Consider the following 20939-nt stretch of genomic DNA (forward strand, 5'->3'; position numbering starts at 1 on the left):
GTATTGCATGTATGCGAGGACATTTTCTTCCATGGTGGGGTCAATAAACATAATAGAATTGAATCGTCACGAGTAATTTCCATTCAAAGAAAGAACTGGAACCTTAAAAACTCGACTCAACTTTCTTTTCTCTGGAATTGCAACAGCCTTCACGCCGGCCAAGATAAATCCTCTAGGCCACGCCATCGGTATGGAACGCCACTTCGGCAAAGCACAATCGATCGCTGTACAACCCGCTATGCCAGCTGCGCACCTATTAAAAAGATTGCCTGAACATATGTCATGATTTATGTTTAGAGGGCAAAGCGAAAGGACTTCATCTTGGTTGGACCGGCGGCTTTGAATGCATTCCTTTGTCGTTAGTTCGCCATTTAGCGCCTTATCGAGGCGGAATAACGATCGGTTGAGAAACAAATCAGAGTTACTAAACGCAGGGATTTATCTCTCTGCGATGGTCGGTGTTGGTTGGTAAGAGAGGAGAGGAGAGATAGTCGGAAGCAGTGTAATTGTTTTATTGGTTATTAAAGGGGTTTACTCTTTTTTTTTAAGGGAAGGTACACGTTTGTTAATTACTCAAAACAACTTACAAACTGACTTGGTAACGAGCAACGGAGAGCTGTTGATAGTGTAAAACATTGTGAGAAACGGCTCCCTCTAAAGTAGCATAAGATTTTGAGAAAGAGGTAATTTCTCACTAAAATAATAAAATACTTCTAGCCAGAAGTCTTTTATTCCTCTCTAAACGCACAAAAATTTGTATGACAATGGTGTTTTTTTTTCTCTCATCATTTTCTCGCAACTTCGATGACCAATTTAGCTCAAACTTCACAGGCTTGTTATTTTATGTTTATGCTGGGATATGCCAAGTGAGAAGACTAGTCTTTGACAATTACCAAACGTGTAGAGTGCCTTTTAAAGATGCTACAGATGCAAGTAATAATTATGTTGGTGATTTGTGATTTTGATGATACGATCATGATGGAATTTGGCACATTTCATGAGAAAGGTAAACTTAGGACTTGAAAGAGACTACCACATAGAAAGATCACAGATTTATCCTTTGAGAAATAAACGTAAAATAAAAAGCAGTTTTCATTTTTGGCAAGTTTACTGTTAGTTCGCAATACCTTAAATGAAAGCTTAAGACTTCTTTAAATCTACACACACGGTAGGTATTTAAGATATATTGTAAATTTTCTGGTCAAAATACCGAAAAACAGACCTAGCTTCTTTAATGAAAATTTATAATAAATTATATTCTCCACGGGAAAGGTTAAAAAAATAATGGCAACCCATACAAGAATTGTCGATGTTTATGTGCATGTTTGTATGCTAACTGTAAAGCCCTTTTCACACGACAGGACAGGGGTCCCCTGTTAAATTTTAGCATGGTTGTAAAACTTTACAAATATTACACTTAATGTGCGAAAGGACAACCAAGTTTGAAGTATCCAAGGTCCCTAGTGAAATCTTCTTAAATTTCTGTCCTTCATGGACAGTCAACATTATTGTCCTTTCACTCGAAGTGCATTAGTTAATTTAGCACCCATGTTAGATTAAGTGAGGGACCCATGTTAAACTGCTGTCATGTGAAACGGGCTTAAGTTACAACCGAAATACAATGATTGATAGTTCGGCTTGTAAAAAGTAACTTGTGAAATGATTCCGTCGTGTGCAGATGTGGTTTATTGTTTCACATGGTAGTTGTTTACGCAGTCTGCATTAAAGTAAACACAGTGTTGTGTTGTAGTGTTAGCGTTTTGTGCTAAAACGACTGATACTTTACATAATTTTACATATTTGTCCCTAACTGCAATGAAAACAAAGTCCATGTTTACTTTAAACATTTGCAATTTTTTTACTCAAAAATGTATACACGTGGTGACACACTCTTTACTTGTAACATGTCGGCCTATGCAAATTAATATTGAAGACACGCGTAGTATGCTGTTCGAAACGTCGTTATCCACCATTGTTTAATCCCGGTTCAACTCAGAGCCAAATTTTTCTTTCTAGAAGATAGTATTATAGATGTGTTATAGATGTACCTCAGTAATTTATGCGCGAGTCTTATTTAATGTAATATAGATGGATTGCATAACTATGACGTCATTGACCGCCATCTTTGATGACAAACAATGGAAACGTGCGCGCGTGTACGCACTGCGCATAACTCTCAGCCAATGATAGCCTTCCATTGCTGCACATATCAAAGATGGTGGCAACGGGTCTATTCCTGGAATAACTTTCTGTGTAATGTTCGACGTGACACTGTTCATTTGATATCCAAATCCGATGGTATTAGTCACGACAGCTGGTCACTGCTCCTGACAACAAAATCGAAGTGAACGTCGACGGGAAAAGAACACGTGGAACGTACGTGATAAATTTGCTTTCGGAAAAGGAAACAAAAATTGAAAAGGATTAGCGGTTTAAAACCGCTAACCAAGCAAAATTATAAGGGCCCAGTTTCATCGAGCTGCTTAATAAGCACAAAATGCCCTAACATTTAAATCTGAATTTGGATCCGAGAAACGTTCCTGTCGTTACGTTTCTCAGATGGTGTATTCCTATTAAGGAGTATTATTCCTGTGTGGACATTATTTACTCCGTCATTATTTCCTTTCGTCAATATCTAAAAAACGCGACCACCATTTTAAATGAAATGTTCATAGGTAACAGTTGTTGTACATTTATAAATGATTACAACATCAAACGGTAAAAAAAAAAAATGAAAAGTATACTTTTGCCCTTTTATATACTAACCAATTCTTGAAACAATACCCATCCAGGCAAATACTACATGAGGCAGGCAACTCGACGGTTTTTTATCAAAGTATGTAACCTTTTGGCGGGAAATGATAGTTTGATTGAAATTGATATAATTTTGTGTCAATCTGGTAACTAATCACGTGTGAAGGGTACGTCATGCGCGTCACGCTATGGGATTGTGTGTAGTTCATATTGTAAGGTCGATTATTTATAGATCCAAGATGGTTTTAGACAAAAAATGACGATACTTTGTACTTTAGATCTTGTTTCTTTGTTTTTAATTTGTGGGTTGGAATACAAAGCTTTTGAGTGTCAGATATTGTGATTCAAAACAGAGTGTCATGTCTTAAGCGCGGCTTTCTTGATCTAAGAAGTGGTTTGTACTTCAGAGTTGAGATGCTGTTTTTCAATTAGGAATTGATGGACTGACGTTCTTGACGTGAATACCATGACAGTTTTTGTTGCTGTTTTCTCAATAAGTACAGACACTATTTTCAGCTAAAATTTCCACATTTAACTTTTATTGTATATTCCTTGGTAATTTGGCTAACAAATCAGCAGTAAATTGACCAAAAAACCCAATTAACCTAAATCTGTACATCTTGTTGAGAAAGAAAACACTTTATTGAGCAGTCATCTTCCTACAGATATTGAAAGAGTCTTTAGTTGTGAACATCGCTCCAAAATGAACAATGCTCCAAAAGGAGTCCAAGTCATAGTCGATGCCAAGGTTAAAGTTTTGAAAAGGTTCCCTATAATTCACGCATCGAATGTCATGATGTATACAACGGACCAGACTGGCTTGATATTAAACTTGTTTGTGACTTATACCATGTCAACAGAGCTCCAGATGACTGCGTGCACTTTCCACCAGAAAAGGCAGTGCCCGGCCCCCAACAAGTCAATAATAGACCGGGTTTTTTGTGTCACAGACGTGCTAGACTTTATTCTGGTTAGCAGAGTTTTGCTGTGCTTAGCTGCTTTGTGTGCGCGAGTATGAAATCAGGCCCAGATGATAGTCTTAAACCTTTTAAATTTGACTTCTACCATCCACAGAGCTCCAGATGACTGCGTGCACTTTCCACAAGGCCAGTGCCCGGCCCCCAAAAAGTCAATATCAGACTGGGTTTTTTAGTCACAGACGTGCTAGACTTTATTCTGGTTAGCAGAGTTTTGCTGTGCTTAGCTGCTTTGTGTGCGCAAGTAGCTCTATTAACCCAGGCCCAGATGATAGTCTTTAACCTTTTAAATTTGACTTCTACCATCCACAGAGCTCCAGATGACTGCGTGCACTTTCTCACCAGAAAGGCCAGTGCCCGGCCCCCAAAAAGTCAATAACAGACTGGGGTTTTTAGTCACAGACGTGCTAGACTTTATTGGAGTTCGATGAGCATTGATCGACCACACGAGTCCAAGCTGGCAACTTCTTTAGGATGCGGTGAGTGGCACTGATTCCAGCTTAAATAAAAAAATACAAAAAGTCAATGTTAAAAAAGCGTAAAAAGCTGGTTTTGTAACAGACCCAGCTGAGGATTTTAGTGGTAATTCGGAAGTCAGTATTGGAGCACGTTCTCGAGCATGGAGGAGAGTTAAGATTTGGTGTGATCGTGAGGGCAGACTCGTAACCTATTAGAAATGTTTGTACCATCATTGATTTCACTCCATCCGGCCGTGGATGGTTCTCGGATAAAATGATGAACTTTTGTGGGTTTTTGTTTGTTGCTGGCATGGGCTGGGGGAAAATAGTTGGCGATGTTTTTTAAACACTTTGAAGGCTTGGCCTGGCCGCCTGGGGGCAAGTGAATTAAACCGACGTGTGCTTTGTGCGGTTTTAGGAGCGTTTCCTTGACTTGGTACACTTGTTATCAGATATGTGTCAACTGATACCATTGCACTTCACCATCTATCTTTTTTTCTGTGACTGATAAAATTACCAAAAACACAAAGGTCTTTTTTTCTACTGTCGAAAACCTCAATTTTTTTCTTTTAAGATAAACATGTTCCTTTTCAACCTATATTATTAAAATTGCGAAAGGAATAGTGTTCCAGTGTTAGCTTTTTCACATTGACTGAAGTTATGTTTGAAGTTTGTAATTAACTTCCAGCGACATTTGGTTCAATACACTTTCGAGCAACGCGGGTGCCCGTTTTCGGCATCGGAGTGCCAATGGTTATAAATAAGTTAAAAGACGGTTTCCAAAAGACACACTTTGGCTACGGACGGGTGGGTAACTATAGGGGAACGTTTGGGGGAATCGGGTTTTTGGTGGTGCCGGCATAGAATGTTGCAAACAATCGGAGTATAATATTGTCAAATTAATAAAAAAAAGATTCTTCGGCTGTTGGGCCACAACAGATAACAAAATAACAAGAAGTTTTCAAAATGGCTGTCATTGCTCGGGATTCTACCTACATGTATATCATTTCAAAGGACAATCTGCAATGGCACTTTAGCTAAATGTCTTTCTCGTGACACACTCTGACTGTGTTCCAAATTCCACGTTGTGCCAAATTCTTCAAAATTTCTGCAACTGCTCGGTATTCCAGCCAAATCTATCATATCAAAGGACAGACCTGCAGTGGCACTAGCTTAACATCTTTCTCATGAAATACTCTGGCTGTGTTTCAAATCCCATCATCAAATACACAATCCTGAATCTGAGCTACGTTGTATTTAAATATAAATCATCTCCTGGCAAACTCCCTGACTGCATCAAAGCTCAGTCATTGCACCTTGATGTTTCTCATCTTCACCCCAAGACAAGCAAGAAGACGAACGATGAAGCTCATCCTGAGGCAGCGTCTCCTTAAGTGGTTGAGACAATAAAGAATGATTGATCATACCCTAAGTGTTAGTCTGGTATACACAGACCAAGATGTGATTAACTGCGATACGCTGTGTGAGTATTTACACACTTGGAGAGGAGAGCACACAAGATGAGCATAGTGCTGATCACACGACAGCAATTCACTGGGGTCCCTTGCTTAATTTTAGCATGGTTGTAAAATGTAGCAATGTATGACAAGATTTTCAAAAGAACTTTGACAGTAGAAACATTTGTTGTCTTTACACACAAGGTACATTTTGTAACATTTAACAAACCCTGCTACATTTTAGCAAAGGACCCTTGCTAAATTGTTCTCGTGTGAAAGGGGCTTATGATACACGTCTGGTGGAGGCAGAGCCTCTCTGCCATTCAGTCTATCAACCCTGCTATACTGAGAACCTCAAAACTGTTTTTGTATTAAAAAAAAAAAACACACATAATATTGCTATTTTTCTCATGTTTTTTAATCCTGCATTTTAGTGTTTTTCTTGACTGTACAGCGCTTTGAAACAGTGTTAAAGCGCTTTATAAATGCATTTAAGTTTTAAGTTAAGTTAAAACTCTCCATGTTTATGACAAATGAAATACTTATTGTGAAATTGGACCTAAACAATATAAAACATGGCATGTGAGACTTCCTGTTTTCAGCTGATTTCCTCTTTTTATGGTTTTGATTTTCCTCTTTTTTCCACTTTTTTTCTTCTTCACTTTCTGTGTACAAAGGTATAGGAACATCATCTTTTCCTCTTTTTTTGGTTGCCCGGTTTTTTCTTTTCCTCTTTTTTTTCATGGATAGTTACTCACATGCCACGAGCACGTGAGACGAGGCGGGTTACCATGATACACGTCTTGTGGAGGCAGAGTCTCTCTCTGCCATTCAGTCTTACAGTTGTGTTGTAATGAGGAAACAAATAAGAAACATCCCAAGATGAGAGCATAGAAGATGAGAATGGTTACTATGATACATGTCTTGGGGAGGCAGCTCTCTGTCATTCATTCTTACAATAGTCTTGTCTTGAGGAAACAAATAAGAAATTCAACATGTTCATGAGGAGTGCAATAAATACTGTGAAATCGAACCTCAACGATAACCTTGAGGTGTGATGATCCTCAAATAATTCAAAATAATATGAGTAACCTTGAAATTGTGACGTGTTGTGGCTGAGTGGTCAAAGCGCACTGGTCTCGAGCTCTGAGACCAAACCGGCTCTTGAGAGCCAACACTCCCTCAATAGAGATAGTTACACACGGTTGTACCGCAAATGTACTATTTATTATTCATAGTTACTTCTTATTCTTCATACAATGCAAAGCTTCAAAAAACATTTCATAGAGCTGCTTAAGAAGAAAATATTGCTTTACAGTTGTCTGCTAAGCAGACATGAGCAGGATACCAGCCACAAATTGTACCTGTGACGTGGCATTTAGGCTGGTAACCATAATTCGTTAAGCGTAATTATTGAGGAAGGCTTATTGGACACAACATTGAAAACAGATTTTCAACAGAGAGTGAGAGAGAACAGAAGCGATCACTGAATAATATAACAAAACACCTCATAATTATATGTAACTATTTAAAGAATTTGTTATAGAAGCAAAACAATTTGTATAAAAGCCCAGTAATTGAAAGAAACATGTTCGAAAGACAGATAGGCACTATTTAAAATAAACTGGAATAAAACATATAAATGACCACAACCTTGAAAACAAAAGCAATAATTTACGGGATCGAGAGAGACTTTCTCCAAGAAAAGTAGGGTACCATTTTAATAAAAACCACAGTAGTCTTTCCCCTCCTCGTTCCCTTCTCCCCTTCATCAAACTAACAGATGATGACCAAAGACAATCAATAGAAAAAGCGGCGTTAAAATACTCAGTTCCGTTGTTCTTCGATCCACCATACAAGAGTCCTTCAGAAAAAAGACTCGACTTCACCGCATAACACTAATATAAAAAGCAAAGACCGAGAACAGAGGAGGAGATAGGGAAAAAACTAGGGGTGCAGCGTCGATAAAATCGACCCGGTACCAACTAATATTAACGTGCACCAATTACGGGAAAAAATGGATCCGTCCGTAGTCTGCTATGCTTTATGAATTTGTGTTAGAATGTACTAAGAATAGACTTTGATATTTCAATTAACGAGGTCGTGTTTTTACCGTATTCTCCTCCTTTTTGTCACACTTGTTCTCCTTCTTAGATTATAGTTCCGATTGATTTCAAGCTGAGTGTTTGTCTAAGACATTACAGTCGGGAATGATTTTCAAATTGGGCAAAATTGAGTTAAGAATATTATTCTTTTGCGTCAGTGGAATTGTTGATTGGAATAACTTGGGGAAGGGTGTTATGAGAACGTGTATAGGTTTTTATTAATTCATTTTCATGTTAGAATAACACTCCAATACAATAAGTTGAATAACCTCAGTGATGAATTTCATAAGCTGGTTTAGTAGCTTGGGATCATTTCATTGGTCAATGTTCAATTGCGTCAGTCAAGCGAATAATAATAGCCCGTCTGAAATAATGTTCGTTTCCGTTTGGTATGGACTGCGCTATTTGATCATAATTCCAAACACAGTTGTAGGGATTTAGGCTACCCTCCGTAGGCCATGTTTATTTATGGTTAAACTTTGCCTTTACAAGTACAAGTCGCAACATTTTTTTTCCAGTAACATTTTTATGATATTAGTTATCAAGATTTTCTAGGGAAAAACATATAAATTAGAGTTGCCCTGATTGTCTCTCGGTGCCGTTATAAAAGCCTCACCGGTCCATAGTTTAACTTTTCCTTTGCCAATTTAAGTCGCTAAATTATCTTCTAAGTCATATTTTTATGGCCTTAGGTATAAAGTTTCTTCGAAAAAACCCATTAGACTTGCCCTGATTGCCTCTCAGTGCCGTTATAAAAGCCTCACCGGTCCATAATGAATGATAATGACCGCCTAATACGCAGCGCACGGTTACATCCGGCAACCAGCCAATCGGCCTCGCCCCCTCTGAGGACCAACCCAACCCAATGCTAAAATTAATCACTAAACCAACCAGGGTTATCAGCATTACACAGCGGATGTAAGTCAACAAGAAGAGACAGCCCAATTGGTCCATCTTCAACCAAACAACCTCGGCAGTCTTTCTCTACCCATTTGGCGCCAATTTAGCGTCTAACTCAAAAGGGCGGGAATACATGCGACAAGGCAAATTAAACTCTAAATTTGCAACAAAAACGGATGCGCGATTAGCTTCGGTTGGCTTAGCAATGCTTGAGCTACCCTCAGTTTTTAATCATGGTTTTCTCAGCCCCATGGATAGCGTGATTATTAGTGGTTGGATTTTGTGTTTTTCTGGCTTCGTTGTGAAGACCTTGTTCTACGTAATCATACGGAAAGGAGAGCGATCAAGCGAGACGGTTGGTGGGGGACACACGGCGATGCACGGTGCATTCAATCACTGCAAAAGCAACTAAACCAGGCTCCATTTTTTTTTAAGGCTACTTTTTTTTTTTTTTTTTTTTTTTTTTTTTTTTTTTCTGAAGACTATTGCTGAGCGAAATTTGTTCACAAGAAGACACAGGGAATGATCAACAGTATTTTAGCATTTTGACTAGCTTTAGGCTAAGCAAGTTTGTTTATACTAAGTAAAATTAGTGTATTGTAGGACACTTGAGAAATCATTGTTACATTGTGTAAAATACCCCACAAGGACAATGCCCGTAAGCTCACACTCGCACACACACGCACACCCCTATGGATCCGGTTTGTGGGACTCTGTTCTTCACGTCATATATCCTCCGATCTTTGCGGTATGAGACCTAAATTCTACTGGAGCCCATGTTTCCTGCTATTTTGTTTTGTCCTTAGCCTCGACAATACAAGCATGAATTGCCTTTACGTTACTAAACACTGTGTTTCCAAGGAAATAGTCATTGTTTCTAAGATAAATTATTTTAGTAACTCAAGTTGCTGTTCATTTTTCAGTAAGCAAATTGCCCATAGGAGCAATGAGCTGTACAACAGCAAATTCAATTTTTGCAGGATAGCGGGTTTCTATTTTCTGAGCCTAGCTTAACAGCCAAAATGGCTACCTATCAAATAATTATTGAAAAGTCAAATGAAAATTAGTTGCCTGAAATTATGTTTGATTCGTTTCCTTGAGGCTTCGCGGCTTTGAAAGAACTTTCTTTAGTAGCTTTGTTTTGAAATTGTTTGCCATTGTGAAGAGCATGCAATGTACCATTTTATTTTGCGGCTAAAGAGAAGTGCGCCCTCCATTGACAGTACAGCGTACAGTTAGGACTTGTTCGTTGTTTTGGTTGAAGTTATTGCCCAAAAGTAAATGTTTTACAGCTACGTATGAAGCAGAAAGGTTTCCTTTCGTCGAGAGATTATGAACATGATGTGCTACATCAAAAGTAGTTGCAGCGAGCTTTTTAGCCAATGGATTAAAAGTAAGTATAATTTATTGTATTGTATTGGACGTAAACAAACTGATTTATTTGCATATATTATTTTACCCTTAACCAGTACCGCTATGAGTATGACACTTTTATAGGCAGTGGACACTATTGGTAATTGTCAAAGACTAGCCTTCACAGTTTGTGTATCTCAACATATATGCATAAAATAACAAACCTGTGAAAATTTGAGCTCAATCGGTCTTCGAAGTTGCGAGATAACAATGAAAGAAAAATAACCCTTGTCACACGAAGTTGTGTGCGTTTAGATGATGGTTGATTTCGAGACATCAAGTTCTAAATCTGATCTGAGGTCTCGAAATCAAATTCGTGGAAAATTACTTCTTTCTCAAAAACTATGTCACTTCAGAGGGAGCCGTTTCTCACAATGTTTTATACCATCAACCTCTCACCAATACAAAGAAAGGTTTTATGCTAATAATTATTTTGAGTAATTACCAATAGTGTCCACTGCCTTTAAACTTGATTTTAATTGTTTGTTATTGTAAATCCTAATAATAATATTCTATCTTTTTATATCGATTCATGGCAAACCAATTTTTTACATTTAATTGATAAAAATAATAATCTTTCCTTGAGAAAACGATACTATTTTTATGGCCAAACAAATTTAAATTATGTTTTGTTACAATCATCTTTGACTTTGATTTTTTCCCCCCTTTTTTTAATATGATATATTATAATTTAAGTAAAATTAAACACCAGTCCGACAGACATGACATATACAGCAGAAGAGAGGACTCAACAAAGATGTATGTCGTGTCATGTGTGTAGGTGCCAGGCACAACTAACTTTCAGCCAAGGATGGTTTTCTTTTGACCTCAGTATGAGGGCGCTGTTTGGGTTTTTGACGCCATAAGACATTATTGACTAAGGCTTTTAACTATATTTTGTAAGACTGAATTAATACAATCCTCATTTGCCTTTTAAGGCCGAGTCACACTGCAGCGATAACGATGAGAATGCATTCTATTGGTTGAATTGCTTCACGCAGAATACACACATGCTCATTCAACCAATAGAATGCGTTCTCTTGCGTGGTGATTGGTATCATTTTCGTTAATCACTGCAGTGTGACTCGGCCTTTAGCCTTGTCCATTTCTGCTGATTTTCCAGTCAAATATTTTCTTGCATTTTGTTGCAGACATCTTCAAATAAAAGATGGACCTCAATCCAATAGTAATGGAAAACATCGCTGTGTCTGTTTCCACATCACCCAGTGACCAGCACGTCCTATCGGGTGGGGTGGAGTCAGCTGTACAAGTATTCTTGGAGTGGTCTGGATTTGAGCCACTGGAGAGTCAGGTGCCACTAATGGAAAGTAGCAACGATATCCATCTACTGCACCCTAGAAGTCAGGAAGCCATACAAGATATGGTCAACTGGAACCCCTTGATGTGCCCAAACTGCGGTAAGAAATTCGCAAGCCAGAGGAATCGCAAACGTCATGAGAAGACGCACAACACAACACAATCGTTTGAGTGCGAAATCTGCGATAAGACGTTCCCTCAAAAATGTTACTTGAAACAACATGTAGAGTCCCATGAGACAAGGAACTACGTCTGTGACATCTGCAGGAGAGCTTTCGTCCACATGCATCAACTGAAGCGTCATAAAGAGCTTCATTCTGGTGAGAAGAGTCATGCGTGTAGTGTTTGCTCACGAGCGTTTTCACGAGCTCGTTCGCTGCGTCTACATGAGATTAAACACACCGGTAAGAAACCGTTTCTTTGTACCGTGTGCGGGAAAGGCTACCCACTCATGCAGACTCTGAAACGCCACATGGGTGTTGTTCATAGCACCAAGAGGCCGTTTAAATGTGTGGGTTGTTCAAAACGATATTCGCTTAAGTACCATCTTAAGCGCCATGTAAAGGCTCATCCGGAATGCATTGTTTCAGATGATGGTGGGAGGAACACTGAAAGGACAACTGGGTGTAACACTGGAAGGAACACTAGGTTTGACACTGAAAGAAACACTGGGTGTAACACTGAAAGGAACACTGGGTGTAACACTGAAAGGAACACTGGGTGTAACACTGAAAGGAACACTAGGTTTGACACTGAAAGGAACACTGGGTGTAACACTGAAAGGAACACTGAGTGTAGCACTGAGATTAACACCGATACCAACAGTAACATCGATCTCAACACCAAGATTATCACTGAGAGAGATATTGAGGACAACACTCATTTAAACACCGTATTTAACACTAACATTAAAACCATGAGTAACACTAAGAAGAACACTGAGAAGAACACAAATATTGAGAACATTGCTGACCCTGAACCACAGAGGGCGCTAGATACAGACACTACCACGGCTGAGGGACTGCTCCACTCTCTGGAGGGTACCCGGTCCACATCCCTGAAGAGTAAAGCTGCCAGGAAAAAGATGCAATGTGTAACGGAAAACTCAAATACCCAACTAGTAAAAGATTTCACGTGCCAGACTTGTATAAAAAGCTTCCGCAATGAGAAAAATCTCAAAAGACATGAGAAAGTCCATCTTGTGAAGGAGAATAAGTTCACATGCGAAGTCTGTCTGAAATCCTTCCGCTTTGTAGAGTATTTGAAACAGCACCAGGAGAGTCATGAAGAGCGACGTCACCAGTGTGACAAGTGTGAGAAGACGTTCATCCACAGTCAGCAGCTTCGTCGCCACATGGTGATCCACACTAGAGAGAGATCACATACATGTAATATCTGTCAAGCAGCCTTCTCTAGAAAGTTCACCCTGACACGACACCAAGATACTCACACCAAGGTTAGGCCGTTTGAATGCCAGCGATGTCATAGAGCCTTCTCAAACAAGCAGCATCTGAGGAGACATGCGGTTACCCACACTCAGCAGAAAAGCCACCCTTGCCTGGAATGCAGTAAACAGTTTGCAACATCTCGTGCGCTTAGGGAGCATATGAAGATGCACACTAATGATCGCAGGTTTGTCTGCGATGTTTGCAGCAAAGCATTCACAAGGAAGTCTGTTCTTAGCAATCATCTGAAGCGGCATGACAGGGAAAGGGACACTCGGGACGAACTTTCTGAGATACACCAAGTGAGAAGACTGGTCTTTGACAATACCAAAGGTGTCCAGTGTCTTTAATATCTTTTTGCTAAGCAAAATTAAGCAGGATACCTGTCACAGGTTGTGCCTGTGACGCTGTATTTTAGCTGGTAGCTTTATTCTGTTGTGCGTAGCTACTTTTTCATGGCCTCAATTGCTCTAGCACCCAAAGTTCTGCCCTGGTCTCAGCCTTGGTGCCCCTTTGGCTGAAACAAATCTGGGCACAATGTCATTGAACGGCACAACAAGTAGCTAAGCACAACAAAAATATGCTTAGCGCCTTGAACACCCAGCAGGGTGGATACGTGCGCATTACAAGTCTCCTGACGATGACTAAAGCAAGCTAGTCAAAACGTTGAGACCAATTTCAGAACTGACTCCTCGGCAGTACAGTTAATTACGATCCTATAAGCTAAAGTAGTAGTCCAGTCTAATTTCTATACCATCCGCCCTGGTAATAGTTAAAAAGCAGGACAGTTCTTTTCAGAACTGAGAAGTCTCCCGAACCTCCGATTATCTACTCCACGGCAGTAGAATAAAGCAAGATAGTTCCCTAAGAACCTGGCAAGTAGATACGCACATGGTGTTACCGCAAACCAAATATACAAGTCTTATTGTTATTATGACTTATTACCAGCTAAAACACAATTTCACCTGTATCATCTATGACTGGTAATGGTATGGTGCTCATTGTTGCTTAGCAGAAATGTTTAAGTAACATTTTCTGTTTAACAGCTGTATGAAATTGGGCATAGCTGAGAGAACTGAGACAAAGAGAAAGAAACAAAAACATGTGACGCAATTTTTTTCCATTTGTAATGATCTTTTAATCTTTTAATAAAAATTATTCAACTGAAGAAGAAAAGGTGTCAAACGTTTCACAGCTGCCCGAATTGTGTTGAAATTGACGTTCAAGCCACACTAATGTGTTCAAATTTTAAAACGATTTTGTTGATGATTGTTCTGCAAACAGTTTCTCTCTCACTTAAGTTTGTCAGAGAATTTTACAGATATTTACAAAGAGGAATCTTAAAGGGTCAAATCATTATCTTCAAACCCTGTAAGTTTAATGTAAATCTATGGACATTTTGAAAAAGTACCCAAATCCTTTAAAGGGTCTATGTAACTTTTGTAGGACAAAAAACACAATGTCCACAGATTTACACTAAACTTACACTGAGGTTCTGTAGTTTTTGAGAAATGAGTAAAACAATGTCATGAAAATGATTTTCGTCTCATGAGACGAAAATTATTTTAATCATTTACAAACGTATTTTCATGACATTGTTTTACTCATTTCTCAAAAACTACAGAACCTCAGTAAGTAATATTTGAAGGGAAGTTTTCCAAACGTCGCTATTTGCAGTCGTCGTTTGCTGTCAAAGTTATCTCAGGCGGACAAAAGATCCATTAGATTTGAAGAATTGCTAAAGATCATGTTTCTGCTGGTACACTTCGATTAACATCTCTGCAATGTGAGCAACACAGTTAAGACAGAAACGCCATTATGAACACTCAAATAATTACTTCACAAGTTAACTACCATACTCACCCCCCCCCCCCCATCCTCTCTCTCTGTTGGATGGGTGTTTTGTTATTTTTTTATTATTATTTTTTTAACAGACGGGTGGGTATTAGAAGACATTCTTTGAGGCAGAATGGCTTTGTAGAGGTGCTGGTCACCAAGGCCCAATTTCAGCGCTGCTTAACGGTAAGCAAATTTGTGTATTTCACAGGTTAGCAGTAAAATTTGGCGGCCATGTTGCGTGTTTTCCGTGGATTTGCATTGTGACGTCATTTATTTCCGTGCGGTAAGCACCGGAAGGTAAGAATATATGCCTTTTCGTGTGCTTACGGTTAGCAGTGCTATGAAATAGAAATTGCACAGTAAGCACAAAGTCGGCCGCTAAGCAGCGCTATGAAATTGGGCCCTGTTCGTTCTTGCCACTCACTGGCTTGGTATTTTGTTTTTATATTTTGCTTCCTTTTATCTTTGTTTAGAGATTTGTGTATTTTGCATGCTTGGTGTAAAGAATAATAAAACAAACTAAAGAGCACTGGACAGCTGTTGATATTGAATTGATATAAAACACTGTTGGAAACGAACACATTTATAGGTACGGTAACCCTCTTATAGAGAAAAAAAAACATCGGGGCTCAATTTCATGCAGCTGCTAAGCACAACAATTTGCTTAGCATAACATTGATTCCTTAGTTGGTAAAACAGGATTACCAAAGAATTTCATTTTGCGTGTTACTGGTATTCAGCTGTTGTTTGCTTATCCTGAAAATCACGTGAACATTTGATCGGTAATCCTGTTTTCATCAAGGCAAAAATGTCATGCTAAGCAAACAGTTGTGCTTAGCAGCTCTATGAAATTGGGCCCTGAAGTGTGTTTAATTAAGCTTTCAAAATATTGCTGCAACTTTTATGACAAATTGACACAGGTTATTTGTGTTGGAATACTGGTCTTTGAAAATATTACCAAAAGTATACCCTGTACCTTTAAAGGCATAAGACACTATTTATAATTACTCATAATAATTATTAGCATAAAACCTTACTTGGTAATGAGTAATGTAATGGGGAGAGGTTGATGGTGTAAAACATTGTGGGAAACGGCTCCCTCTGAAGAAGAGCAGTTTTTGAGTAAGAAGTAATTTTCCACGAGTTCGATTTCGAGACCTTATATTAGAAATTTGAATTTGAGGTCTCGAAATCAAGCATCCGAAAGCACACAACTATACGCGTGATAAGGGTGTTTTTTCTTTCATTATTATCTCGCAACTTCGATGACCAATTGAGCTCAAATTTTCACAGGTTGGTTATTTTATGCACATGTTGAGATGCACAAAGTGAAAAGACTAGTGGTTGGCAGTTACCAATTAGTGTCCATTGTCTTTAACCAAGTTATCCAGTAACATTTTACTTACCTCGGCCAAGAGCTGGTCTGTTGAGTTGAACCAGCGCTTGGTGTAACTCCTTTAAGACGGGTAAATCTACGTGAACATCTATTAGCCATCTCGTAAGGTCGTGGTAACAGAGTCCAGTGTACAGATGCAAGTGAGTCAACTCGTATGCTGGTTTCTTATACAGCGCGACAAGTAAATTTCTGCATTCTGTGAGAAATTTCAAGGAATTCAAACTGTCTTATCTCTGGGATTGGACAATAATTATATCAAATTAAGAAAATTCTTGTAAAGACAGAAACATGTCAGTAGCCCTTGTAGTCATTTGCCTAATTTCATAGATCTGCGTATAAGCAGATAATTTTTCTTAACAAATTCATGCTTTGCAGAAATAAACAGAATCCAGTCAGAAATTATGTTGTGAAATGGTAATTTGGCTGGTAACCTTACCCTGGTAAGTATCTTGTGTTTTTGGTGCTTAGGCAGCTCAATCCTTATATTAGACATGTTTGTTAGACCCTGGGTAACAGACTGTCACACACTAGTCAACCATCAAAAAGGGAACGGATGTGTAAATCTGCATAATAATTTTGTCTGCCTGTGAGGAATTCCTCTATCCGAAGTCGACAGGAGATGAAAAACAACAGCAGCAATAACAACAACACCACCACCAACGACAAAAACAATACCCGCCTAATACTAACAACAACAAAAAACATAAACATATTGTCAAAACAGCTTACCTTCGTCAGAAAGTTTGGACGCTAAAATGATTAATTTTCGATCGTTCATTGTTGCGTAGCATTGTAGGAAACAAATACTGAACACAACAAGAAAGCGAAATTGGTGGTCCATCACTTCCGGTTACATTTGTTTGGGGGAAATCGTTTGATTTTATCACAGTCGAACGTTTGTGGTTAAGAGCGACAAAATAGCAACGGCCTTGTCAGCAATAGCGTTGTCATGCTGTGGTTTAAATAAAGCATGGCAGCAAATGCATTGACAAAGATCGCGTGAAAACTTTATACCCGCGCTCAACGCGCAATCCTAACTAATCCGCGCGTTTGAGACTCTAGCTTATTTCCCGCCAAAAGTTCTTTTCGACCGTTCACAACGTTCAATTTAGTTCAATTTGACGTTTTATTCCATATTCCTTTGGAAAATAATTCAACATGAGTTGAGAATTAACAGGCTTAAAGTGTAGATCCTACTGCCAACTTTGTGTTAACAACCCTCCATTTGTTTTGTTAATTTTAACACCAATCTTGTTCATGACTGAACTAGGGAATCATGTTATTATGTAAGACAAGGCAAGCGCGCGTTGCGTCATAACGCATACGCAGTGAGCCGTTCATAGACCTTTTCGCAAATACCGGGGCGCGCGAGTAAAGCTTGGAATTAGGTGCATTGTGGTCCAGCTGGTATCCAAATTTGATCCATATATATCCCACAATGCACCTCATTCAACAGTCTGCGCTTGCGCATTGGTATTTGCGATAAGGTCTATTGTAATCAATAAAATAATACTCCAATGTTTTGTCTGTTTGGCCATAAAGAACCTTTCTTTAATGTTTAGAAACAATAAATTGAACGTACTTTCCAGTTTCTTTAGAATTATTCAGGTAGAACATGGAGGAAACATAGACATGCAGTTTTAGACTTTTAAACGTTAGGTAGCAGCAGACTTGCCAGATAAATTGGCATTGTTTAAAGTTCTGTGCATATGCGTACATAGGCTACCGCGCCGAGAAAATCGTTACAATGTCCCTCAAACACTCGTTTAGAAAAGAAGAAACAAAATTACAAAATGAGGAGCCTCCAGTCTCTATCGAGAGTTTATAACCACCATACATGTTGGTTTCCCATGTCAGTCGTTGTGTCCATCATTCCCCTTGCTCATTATATCTTTGTCGATTAGAAGTCCGTCCTTGTCGATGAAATCTTCCAGGTTTTGATCCACCTCATCGAAGACCTCAACGGCAATTCCTGAAATATTGGCAACAGAAGAAGAGACAGATAGTTTATTGTTTTCTTTTAAAGCGTACAGTTGATCCACCTATTTTTGGTTACCACGTCCATAATCGCATTTGGACCTCTCATTAATTGCACATGGCATCCACTGTCCTGGAGGTTCGCAGTTAGATCCGACGTACATGTGTATATTGTAAACCTGTCTGTATCCTTTATCCTTGCGGATAAGGACAGGGGACGAGCTGCAGCAGTGTGTCCAAGGGAAATCTGTCCGCCGGACATGTCCCCCGTCGGAAACCAGTCATTTCGCCCCCCCCCCCCGCCCCCGGCAAAGTCGCCCTTGCAAAGTCGACCCTAACAAGCTCGCCCCTCCATGTACATATTCGCCCCCTATCAATGTCGCCCCACAAAGTCGCCCCACAAAGTCGCCCCGCCAGAGTCGCCCCCTAAACAAAGTGTAATTATGGGCAATTAACGTGGGCTGAAGGAGGATGATTCAAGAGAGGGCGCTATCAGAAGAACTTTGTACACAGTTTGCCATATGGGGGGGGGGGGGGGGGAACCAAACAGATTACCCGGGGGGAGAGAATCTCCTGCCACAGGTTACTACTTAAGCAGATCTAGGTTTTGAACCAGCAACCGATCGGAGATGGCTACCGTGGTTTCTTAAAAGGGAAAACCACATAGTATTTTTTTTTTTGCATAAAACTTACGTTGACCAAGTGCAGGTCTGCCGAGTTCACCCAGAGTGTGTTGTAACTCCTCTAGTGCGAGACTGTCTCCTTCTTCTTCTTTGCTCTGGAGCCATCTCTCCAGGTCACGATCACAGTCTCCCGTGTAGCGATTGGCTTGAGCCAGCTCGTAGGCTGGTTTCTTATAGAGGACGAGTATCAACTTCCTACATTCTGCAGGAAATTCAATGGGGTTGTCAAAGTTTGGCGTTTTCGAAAGCGATATTTACAAAAGGCTGTTTACTATCAAGCGAGCCATGAGATGGTTTCAGGAATGAAACACATGGCTCAGTATCCTGCTCAGTCAATTTCACAAAGAGTTGGGACTCGTCTCATCTCGAGTTAGGACGAGTTAGGATTAATCTTAAGTTAGGAAGAGTTTTGTGAAATCGACGGCAGTGGGTTATAATAATAACAAGTATAAATACTAAATAGTAAACTTGCGGGTAAAACCATGTATAATATCTCTTTTGAGGGAGTGTTGGCTCTGAAAATAGCCGGTGTGGTCTCGACGTTTCGTACAGTATACTCTGCTCGTCTTCAGGAGAAACGTGGGTTGAAATGTCAATAGATAAACGATCATTCTTTTGAATTGCGCAGTATATAACAAGAGTCGATATTATCATTTATATTTTATTGTCAACCTTCGTTGTAGGAAAGTCACAGGGACCAATCACCCTCTGAAGAACAGGAAAGAGGACAGCAAAACCAAAGAACCCAAAACAGAGATGGGGTTCAGGACTTCACGATGTAGACCTACTCATTTTCAGCAGATCCTCTTTCCAATCTTTACAAAGAGAGTCGTCGGTAATAAACCACAAGGGAAACTGACTATGTGTGAGTATACTTCAGTTCGGAGTGAACAATGTTTAGTATGACTATGAGGTATTTTTCTCCTGTTTGGTTATATTTAAACATTCCCTTTTCCCATTCCAAGGTTGTGTCTTAAAGACACTGGACACTATTCATAATTGTCATAGACAAGTCTTCTCACTTGGTGTATCTATGCATAAAATAACAAACCTGTGAAAATCTGAGCTCGATTGGTCGTCGAAGTTGCAAGATAATAATGAAAGAAAAAACACCCTTGTCACACGAAGTTGTGTGCTTTCAGATGCTTGATTTCGAGACCTCAAAATCTAGTTCTGAGGTCTCGAAATCAAATTCCTGGATAATTACTTCTTTCTCGAAACCTACGTCACTTCAGAGGGAGCCGTTTCTCACAATGATTATACTATCAACAGCTCTCCATTGCTTGTTACCAAGTAATTAGTTTTTATGCTAACAATTATTTTGAGTAATTACCGATAGTGTCCACTGCCTTTAAGGTGATCCCCCTAAAATTCCGATTCCAAGGTTTTGTCTTAAACTGGGCGTGAAAGACCTGGTTATACCAAAGTACCTGCCAAGCCTGTACTTATTATCGTTCAAACGAACTGACAAAAGTAGGGAGATTGCCATCATAGGGCTAGCTAGATGACCTAGCCCATGTTGGAGTCATTCGTTGCCATGAATACCACACCACAGTGCAATGCAGTGCAGCAGACACTAGCTGACATTTTATAAGAGTTATATGAACCTAAGATGCAGGTTCAAACTCCGTCCAATTTGTCTTCAGTTTTTCTCCTTCACCAACAAAAACTTACACGATAAGAAGGGTCCAATGTTAAACATCGGTGTCCGTTTGACCGAATGCTTAACTATCAATTATTGTAATTTTGTATGTTTGTTTTTCGTATAAAATTCTTAAAAGTAAACTACCTTTTGAGGAAACCCATCCGCACACAAAAATCCAAAATGTCAGCAAACTTACCTTTATCAGAGAGCTGACTTGCCAAAATAACAAGCTCATGATCATTCATCAAACTTGCGAAACAATGCGGGAGGGAGCAGACACTAAATAAAACAGCAAAGCAAAGATGGCGATCCATTACTTTTGTCCGTTATGAAATAGTGATGAGTGGTAACCATTGATGAATCGAAATGTTCACTTGTAGAGTGATGGTAAAAAACAACAAACTTAACCAAGATGGGGGCCAGTCGCGTCAAAATAACTGAGCCATCGCGCGAAACGCACGGCCTATATCGGCGCGTATGACGCTCGCTCATTTTCCCGCCATTTTCCGGCATCCCGCGCTATGGAAAGAGCGTGTCGTGGCTGAGCGGTCTAAGCCGGCCCCACATAAACAT

At 39.5% G+C, this 20939-nt stretch overlaps 3 protein-coding genes across 4 annotated transcripts; 1 reads left to right on the forward strand and 2 right to left on the reverse strand.

Annotated features, from left to right (window-relative positions):
* Positions 1-4092: 4092 nt before the first annotated feature.
* LOC139942847 (uncharacterized) lies at positions 4093-17221 on the reverse strand. 2 transcript variants are annotated; one of them, XM_071939637.1, is made up of 3 exons: positions 16791-17221; positions 16072-16257; positions 4093-4230 (listed from the first exon to the last, which is right to left on the reverse strand). In XM_071939637.1, the coding sequence occupies exons 1-3, from the start codon at positions 16900-16902 to the stop codon at positions 4139-4141; spliced, it is 390 nt and encodes a 129-aa protein (XP_071795738.1). In that variant the 5' UTR covers positions 16903-17221; the 3' UTR covers positions 4093-4138. The 2 variants fall into 2 exon arrangements, with proteins under 2 accessions (XP_071795738.1, XP_071795739.1); XM_071939638.1 differs by lacking the exon at positions 4093-4230 and adding an exon at positions 14420-14605 and having other exon boundaries at positions 16791-17033.
* On the forward strand, positions 9889-13817 carry LOC139942834 (uncharacterized). The gene is made up of 2 exons (XM_071939617.1): positions 9889-10044; positions 11216-13817. Exon 2 carries the CDS (start codon positions 11233-11235, stop codon positions 13174-13176), a length of 1944 nt encoding a protein of 647 aa, XP_071795718.1. The 5' UTR covers positions 9889-10044; positions 11216-11232; the 3' UTR covers positions 13177-13817.
* Positions 17222-17568: 347 nt separating the features above from the next.
* On the reverse strand, positions 17569-20793 carry LOC139942846 (uncharacterized). The gene is made up of 3 exons (XM_071939635.1): positions 20563-20793; positions 18732-18923; positions 17569-18033 (listed from the first exon to the last, which is right to left on the reverse strand). The coding sequence occupies exons 1-3, from the start codon at positions 20678-20680 to the stop codon at positions 17915-17917; spliced, it is 429 nt and encodes a 142-aa protein (XP_071795736.1). The 5' UTR covers positions 20681-20793; the 3' UTR covers positions 17569-17914.
* Positions 20794-20939: the final 146 nt, after the last annotated feature.

The sequence above is a fragment of the Asterias amurensis genome, chromosome 10 (assembly GCF_032118995.1).
Source record: "Asterias amurensis chromosome 10, ASM3211899v1".
NCBI lineage: Eukaryota > Metazoa > Echinodermata > Asteroidea > Forcipulatida > Asteriidae > Asterias > Asterias amurensis.

Coding starts and splice junctions, on each gene's coding strand:
- LOC139942834 (XM_071939617.1), top strand. CDS start 11,233: ATGGACCTCAATCCAATAGTAATGGAAAACATCGCTGTGTCTGTTTCC.
- LOC139942847 (XM_071939637.1), bottom strand. CDS start 16,902: ATGGACCACCAATTTCGCTTTCTTGTTGTGTTCAGTATTTGTTTCCTA. Junction 16,258..16,790: donor GTCCAAACTTTCTGACGAAG/GTAAGCTGTTTT, acceptor AATTTCTCACAG/AATGCAGAAATTTACTTGTC. Junction 4,231..16,071: donor CAGACCAGCTCTTGGCCGAG/GTAAGTAAAATG, acceptor TTTTTATTTAAG/CTGGAATCAGTGCCACTCAC.
- LOC139942846 (XM_071939635.1), bottom strand. CDS start 20,680: ATGGATCGCCATCTTTGCTTTGCTGTTTTATTTAGTGTCTGCTCCCTC. Junction 18,924..20,562: donor AAGTCAGCTCTCTGATAAAG/GTAAGTTTGCTG, acceptor AATTTCCTGCAG/AATGTAGGAAGTTGATACTC. Junction 18,034..18,731: donor CAGACCTGCACTTGGTCAAC/GTAAGTTTTATG, acceptor CCAATATTTCAG/GAATTGCCGTTGAGGTCTTC.